We start from the raw sequence: 7,588 nt of genomic DNA, 5'->3' as shown, positions 1-7,588 counted from the left end.
GAGGTGGGCAGGGGCTGGGGGATGCCCGTGCCAACCCCTCCCCCTCCCCAGGTGGGGAAAAGCGGGTGAGCTGTGGGGCCGCAGCCACGGTGCCTCGGCCCCGTGCCCAGCGCCAGCCCCGGCGGGAGCCGGGTGGGTTCCTCTGTCACATCCCTGCCACGGCCCTGCTGCCTGTGTCCCCCCCGGGGAGGGGGAGCCCAGACTTTCTCCTTCTGCACTCATTTCTCGTCCTTCTGTCAGGTCTGTGGGACCTCGGAGGACTCGGAGGCAGGTTTTGGATCTCTCCACTTGCTCTCCCGAGGGCTGGTGCTCTAACACCGGCAACACCAGCCATTGAGAACCCAGACCATCTCCCCCCGGACATGCGCCTGAACTCTGGGGACGGCTCCCAGCGCTGGATTTGGGACATCTCCCAGCCCTGGCGTCACCCCAGAGCCCAGCAGTGCCTCCGCCCCTCGCAGCCCCAGGAGGGGAGGGGGATCGGTGCCTCCAGCTGCTCCCTGCTGGTTCCCATCCCCTCCTCCCCTGCTGACCCCACACCTGGGACACGCCACACCTGGGAAGTTCAGGTTCATGACGTTGTGTGTCGCGGGCTCTTTGTACCAAATCATCCCAGAGAGAACCGAGGAGGTTGCGATGGATTGGACTGCGCAGCAAACCCAGGTTTATTCATAAACCAGGATATTCATATTTTATAACGTGAAATCTCTGCTTACTCTGCGAGGGCCTGGGAGCTCGGTGCCTTTCAAGCTCCTGAATAGCAAAATAAGGCTTGAAAGGGAACACTGCTGGGATATTTTCCATCATTTAAAGCAGGGGGTTTAATTCTTTCTGTTCCCATCTCCTTCTCCCTTCCCTTCCCTCCCTCTCTTCTCTTTCCTCAGTCTCCGGTGAGGATGCTCCAAGGAGGCCACCAGCCCCAGGGCCGGGGGTAGTGGGGGGTCGCACTGAGCGGTGGGGGGCTGGAAGGTGCATCTTCGTTACTGCGAGTCACTCGCGGGGGCTCTCTGCGCTTGGGAAGAGCAAAGATTCCAGGAGCCAGCGGTTCCCCGTCAGGTGTCCCCGGCAGCGCGTGCGGACTGTCACCGCCGGGGCGGGGGAGAGTCGAGCCCCCCGGGCTGGGGGACGCTCCGGGGTCCTTCTCCTGCACAGCCCCACGGTCCTTGCAGGTTCGGGAGGTGGAAATGCTGATGGAGCGTCCCGGCGGGACCGGGGGGGGCCGGAGCGGAGGGGCCGGGGCGGGATCGGGCGGGGCGGCGGCACCGGGGGCGGGCAGTACCCAGCGCTGCCGCCAGGGGGAGAGCGCGGCTAAGGAGAGCCGGGATCGGGGGCAGGGAAAGGGAAGGGAAGGGGAAGGGGAAGGGGAAGGGGAAGGGGAAGGGGAAGGGGGAGGGGAAGGGGGAGGGGAAGGGGAAGGGGAAGGGGGAGGGGAAGGGGGAGGGGAAGGGGAAGGGAAGCTGGATGGTCGCTCAGGAGCGAAACATGGGTGACCCGACTCTTACAGGTGACACAGCTGGAAAGTCTGTCCTGCTTTGATGGCATCACCACTTGTGCCACTCACCCAGACCAACGCCCCCAGGACTCCGAAATGCCTCCAGAACGCAGCAGCGCTGGGATGCGCTGTGGGAAGTGGGAGTCACAGCAGATACAATGGAAATCAAAGGGGGGACATTGTGAAATGACCTGTCCTGGCCTTCCACTGAGGCTCGAGACAAAGCTGGGCTCCAGAAGGATCTCTCTGGATCAGTGACTTTGGCATCTGCACTTCAGGATTTGTTTGCGCCTTCCAAGCAGGCGCGGGAGAGCAGGACCCCAATCCGAGGGACACGGCTCACCTCACCAGAGCTGGGAGAAGTGGGAAGGGAAGCTGACAGGGTATTAAATGACTCTCGAGTCAGGTTTGTTTAGCATCTTTTAGTTTGAAGGATTTTTTTCTTTTTTTTTGAGAAAGGGTTGCATTTCAGCCCAAATCGTGCTAGTAAATGTCTCCTTGGATCTTACACTGAGCTGGTTTGGTTTGCAGAGTGTCCATGGGGACTGATCCCAGAACAAGCCCCTGTCAGCCAAGGCCAGTGAGGACAGGAAGGGATGGGAAGGGGTGTGCTGGATCTACCACGGTGATGCTGGATGAGTCCCGACTTGGTGGCTTAGGCTGCCCAGAGAAGCTGTGGCTGCCCCTGGATCCCTGGAAGTGTCCAAGGCCAGGCTGGACAGGGCTTGGAGCAACCTGGGCTAGTGGATGGTGTCCCTGCCCATGGCAGGGGGTGGGGCTGGATGGGCTTGAAGGTCCCTCCAACCCAAACCATTCTGTGATTCTATGACTTGAGGACATGCTGGTTTTCCATGTGAGTGCCTCTGCTTGGCAAATGAGCAATGAGATGGATTCTGCTCTCCTGCTGGGGGACTCTGCAGCCCTGGGGAAGTGAGGAGCACCTGCTCCCCACAGTCACGCATGGAAGGGATTTGCAGAGTTAGCTCAGCTTTGAAGTCAACTCATCAGCGCAGTTCCAGGTGTGGAGTGGGTTCAGGGGGGGAACTCAAGAAAATAAACAGCTGGGTGAGAGCAGCCAGCAAAATAAACCCACCGGAGCTCTGTGTGGGGCTCTGCTGGAGCAGCCGATGAGCTCACAGAGCAGTACCAGCACAGGGAATGAATCCTGTGGCCCCGGTGTGAGCAGGAGAGGGCTCAGCTCAGCTCAGCTCAGCTCCTGGAAAGCAGGTGGTGACTCTGGAGTTCCCTCTCCATCAGGTGGGGATGGATCACCACACCCTGTCACAGCCAGGACACGGTGCCTCGGCAGGGACGCGGCTGCGCTGAAGAGACCGTCGGATCTTCCTTTGAATCATGAGGGAATTCAGAAGTGGCTTTGAGGGTCTAAAGGGAAGAAGAAAAGAGAGAAAGAAAAAAGGAGGTGAGTGTAAGAAGTTGGGTGTTTCTATAGCAGCAGCAGCAGCACCCCGTGCTCAGCGCCGCGAGCAGGTGGGAGCGCCCGTCACTCAGCACAGCGTGGTGACGGAGCTGGCAGCCGCCTGATAAGAGCTGCTGCCTCCACGGCTGGGGTCCCACCAGCTCTGGGGATGGATCCCTTCCCTGGGAAGCTGCTGGAGATGGGGGAGGAGGAAAGCATGGGCTCAGGGAGCCTCGGAGAGTGGGGGGAGGCAGTGCCGGGCAGCACCAAGGGGACAAAACCCTGGGTTCCTGTGGCATTTCCCACCTGAGGGGCTGTTCTGGAGCAAGAGGCTCTTCTCCCAAAGAGTTGAATGCCAGGAGATGGTGATGGGCATGGAGGCCAGGGGGAAAGGGGCAGGTGGGGGCTCTGTGCTCCCCCACGAGGCAGTGGGTGACAGGAGCTCCAGGGGCAGCGGGACTGGGACAGAGCAGCCAGAACAAACCTTCCTGCGCCCAGCGGAGTGTCCCGAGGACAGGAACTGAGAGAGCTGGTGCCGAGTCAAGAGAGCAGCTGAGAAAACACATTAATGCACCATAAAGAATGTCTTTGCTTCCCAATGATCTTTTTTATTACTATTATTTATTCATTTATACGCCACTGCCTTGCTTTTTTTTTCCTTTTCTTTTTTCTTCTCCTTTTTTTCTCCTCTCTCAGCTCTTTCAGTGCCTCATACCACCCTCTCCACCCCTGGAGACTGCATTCAAACACTGTCTGATGCTGAGGGCTGTCTGGGGGGGTCCGGGGCCATCAGCATGCCTGGCACACGCCGAGCCCAGCCAGCAGACCAGCGCTGGGCCCGGCCACGGCTCCTCCAGCCTCCAAATATTTGGATTCTAAAAAGGCTGGGATAGAAACACCAAGAAAAATAAATATTTTACAAACACAGTAACCGAAAACCTAAACAGGAACCCGCCGCCTCTCTCTGCCCAGGGCACGCTACTGAAGCGGAGCTTGGATGTCACAGCTGCGGCACTGACACTTTATTTCCTTACAGAGGAATGTTCTGTGGCTGCAGCATCGCATCAGGCCACTCTCATGGAGTCTGGGAATGAATAGAACCTGTCTCGGGATGCTGGGCAGCTCCTGGGCTGGGAACGTCCCCCTGCTCCCCTGGGGGCTCTGGGCACAGCTCAGGAAATCAAATCCTTCCTCCTTCACACCCCGGGAAGGTACGAGGGGAGCCTGGACCTGGCCAGGCTGTGGAGATGAAGGATGAGGGGGGAATGTTCATTGCCCCAGGAGTCATGTGGGGAGCCCAGACCTGGCCAAGCACAAGGGGAGAATCCCTGCTCAGGGCAAGTGGACTCAGGGGTGGGATGCAGTGCTGGCTGGAAGAGACAGGACCACAAAGGCCTGGACAGGGGGTGAGGCAGGGCCTGGAGACCCTCCCCATTACCTTAAAAGCACAGGGACTCCAAAGCCCTCCACTGCCCTCACTGGCCCAAGGGCCTGTGCTGGTGGCTGGAGGCACCTCCTGTGCCAAGCTGGTCTCTGTTCAGCATGGGAGATGCTCCCTCCAGGCTCAAACAGTCACCATCCCACTCCTGACACTGTGAGTGCCACCAGCTGGGACCATTCCCCTCGGGAAGCCGCTGAGCCCTTTCAGTCAGCAGTTTTTTGGCTCCAGTTCATGGTCTCCACAGACCAAAGGAGACCTTGCCCCTTTGACTCATTATTTAGGGGTCCCTCAGGACCCAGAGACAGAGATCCCTCTCTGGGAGAGGAGGAGGAGGAGGGTAATGGTCCTAAAGCAAAGAGGAACAAGATGTTCCAGTGTGTGGTGCTGTGGTCGCTGGCTCAGCTCAGCTGCGGGACTGGTCACAGAGGGCCACCATCATGGCACGACTGTCCCTGGTCCCTCCAAATCGTTCCCCTTGCAGAGCTGTGGGGGAGTGAATGAGCACGAGGGGCTTTGGGGGCCTCAGCCCTGGACACAGGATAGGACCGACCCTCAGGGTCCTCCTGCTGCCCCTCCAGCCTCCCACCCGTGCCCAGGCACCTGGGCTCGCACCCACCCGCTGTGCCCACTCCCTGCTCCGGCTTTGGGGAGGGCTCCGTGTGCGTGGGGCTCTCTGGGGTGGTGGTGGAGCCTTTTTGTTGTGGTTGTTATTTTTAATCTGTGTATTGTTCTGGATTTGCGTCAGAGACAGCAGGTTGGAGAAACGTGCCTGGCTCTTGGAGCACAACGTGGCAAGGTTGGCAATGCCCTCCAGCTCCACGAGAACACGCTGCCTCCAGCAGCCGCCGGATCCGGCAGGGCCGGGCTGAGCCGCAGTGCTCATCCCGAGGATTGCAGCAGTTTTTATTCACTGCTCGCTTTGAGCCCCAAAAGCCAGGCCCTGAGGATGAGCAAGGTAGGGAAGAAGGGGCTCTCAGCACCAGAGCAAGCACAGGGTTTGGTCCTGTGGGGCTGCTCCATGGTGGCATCCAGCCGCCCCGTGGGACAGGAGCTCATCCTACCCCTGGGCATGAGGGATCCCACATCATCCCACCCTCCACTGCACGGGGAGCTGCTGAAGAGCCAGGAAAGTCACATCCTCCCCTGGAAGCCCAGAAGTCCCAGCCCAGGGAGCCTGGAGCACCCTGTGTGCACCAGACTCAGCAGGGTGAACCCAGCACCCTCCAAGCACAGAAGCAGCTCAGGTGGGCAAAATTCCTCCCGACTGCCACTCTCCTGCTGGATGGGAACAAACCCCAGAGAAGTCAGCAGGGGGGAGCTGCTGTGAGCCCCCAGGAGGGAGGGACAGCAATGGTCCCATGGGAGAGACACGAGGCTGGGACTGGGACCTGGTGACCTCTTTGTCACTGGAGCAGCGTTTGCCTTCTCCTTCCCCTCCTCACCCCATCCCATGGGAGCTGTGCCCCACTCGGGACAGGGGCTACTCCTGCCTCTCCCACCTGCGGGAAGAGCCCCCTGCTCACCTGCCCCTCCCTGGCAGGAACCTTCCTGCCTGGTGTTTGCAAGCCTCCAGGAATGAGAAGGAAAACATGCCAGGATGTCACTGAAAGCACCAACTGTTCTCCTCGCATGTAAATGCTGCTGCTCTTTTGAGTTTAAATGGCTTTAATGGCGAGTTCATCTGCTAATTCCCCTCCTGCCCCTTGTGTATTGTATATTAGGAGAAATGTTGTTCTGTATCCTGAGCAGTTTATTTTATCGAGTTTAAGAGAAAATCCCATACTGAGATGCTGCAGATAAATATTCATTGTCACATCTGCTTCAGTTTAAGATTGTTGCCTAAAAATGTTAAAAATACAAACGTATTTGGCGGGGGAGAGGCTGGGGTGGGAGGGTTGGGGTGGGCTGCTGAGTCTGGGCCCTCAGTGCAACTCGTCAAATGTTTTATCACCAGCAAGGAAAGGAATCACAATGAGGGGAAATCACCCAGGGGAAGGAAAAAGGGAACAGCAGCCTGAGAAGGCTCAGCCAGCCCCAGCCGTGAGGCCCGAGTGGAGCAGTCCTGGGTGGGAGCATCCCCAGCATCACTCCGGGCTGGGGGGCAGCTGTGGCAGTGCAGGGGCGTCCCATTCTCAGCCACTCGGAGCATCCTCCAGGACCTCTCACAGCACCTCAGCACCCGGGATCGGGAGGCAGATCAGCAACACCAGGAGCTGGATGTTTTCCCTGTCTCTGGAGCGCTGCACTGTGGCCTGGCAGTGCTGGCAGCACCCAGGGACTCTCCAGGGGATGTGCCAGTGCTGGGAGCCCCTGTCCAGCCCAGCTGTGCCTGACAGTGCCGTGGTGGCCCTGCTTGGCAGCCGCCCCATCCGCAGCTGTCCCATCTCCACCTGATAAAAGGGTGACGGGCACCAGGGGCTCCATTGGTGGCCTTTCCAGCAGGGAACTGGGCTGGCTTCTGCTGCCTCTGGGAAGGGCTTGTCCAGGCTGCACTGGACACACACAGTGACAGGACAGCTTGGGACAACATCAAGGGGACTCAGCTTGGCACAGTCTGTGCTGTCCCTGCTCCGGAGACACACAGAGCTCTTCCCTCCCCGCCTCTGCCCGTCCATTGCCTCTGCTCAGCACCACAATTTTATTTTATATTTAAGTAACATAAGCTTGACCTTATTTTATTTCTCTTTCGAAGCTTTTGCAGCTCCACCAAATGCAGCCAGTGGATATGGAAGGCATAGTAATAAGGATAAGGCTTTCCACTTGCTGAGCACTTTATATTCTCCGAGCACTGTACAAACATTACCTAATTAAACAGAGCAAGGCAGCAGCCCTCTGCTCCGGCCTAATGCTGGGAAATGGAAACAAGGAAACTCTGAACCAATATGTCAATAACATCAAAGCCCCATTGTCCTGGCCTTGGCTTTGTTGCAAAGGAATCCGAAATTGTCTCAGAGTTTCCAGCATGGCTTCGGGCTCTTCACACTTGGGAAACAAGTGTGAAAAAACTGTTTGGGAGTCAGACGACAAACCCTGATCAAAGTTGGCAGGAGTGGCCACGGAGACCCCGGGACTGCAGCCTCGCCTTTGATGCCTCCTCATGTGGGAGCCATCTTGGCGGCTCTCGCCCCCCAGCCCTTTGCAGGGCTGGCATCTTCCTCGGGGCCCTCGTGTGCATCTGGGGAATGTTTCCTATTAGGGATTCACACTCTGGTTGAGCTGCATTCCTAATTGTGGAGAC

General features: G+C 58.3%; 1 protein-coding gene across 3 annotated transcripts; it reads left to right on the top strand.

Moving 5' to 3' along the window:
- The first annotated feature begins 1,495 nt into the window (after positions 1-1,495).
- LOC125332983 lies at positions 1,496-6,132 on the top strand. Of its 3 annotated transcripts, XR_007206707.1 has the most exons (3): positions 2,317-2,511; positions 2,750-2,912; positions 5,096-6,132. XR_007206707.1 is itself a non-coding variant. In XM_048318366.1 (2 exons), the coding sequence occupies exon 2, from the start codon at positions 4,691-4,693 to the stop codon at positions 5,675-5,677; it is 987 nt and encodes a 328-aa protein (XP_048174323.1). In that variant the 5' UTR covers positions 1,496-1,898; positions 2,750-4,690; the 3' UTR covers positions 5,678-6,132. The 3 variants fall into 3 exon arrangements, 2 of the variants coding, with proteins under 2 accessions (XP_048174323.1, XP_048174322.1); XM_048318366.1 differs by lacking the exon at positions 2,317-2,511 and adding an exon at positions 1,496-1,898 and having other exon boundaries at positions 2,750-6,132; XM_048318365.1 differs by having other exon boundaries at positions 2,750-6,132.
- The last annotated feature ends 1,456 nt before the right edge of the window (positions 6,133-7,588 follow it).

The sequence above is a fragment of the Corvus hawaiiensis genome, chromosome 14 (genome assembly GCF_020740725.1).
Source record: "Corvus hawaiiensis isolate bCorHaw1 chromosome 14, bCorHaw1.pri.cur, whole genome shotgun sequence".
NCBI lineage: Eukaryota > Metazoa > Chordata > Aves > Passeriformes > Corvidae > Corvus > Corvus hawaiiensis.
Note: the sequence above shows the minus strand (reverse complement) of the source record. Positions and strands in the feature narration are given on the sequence as shown.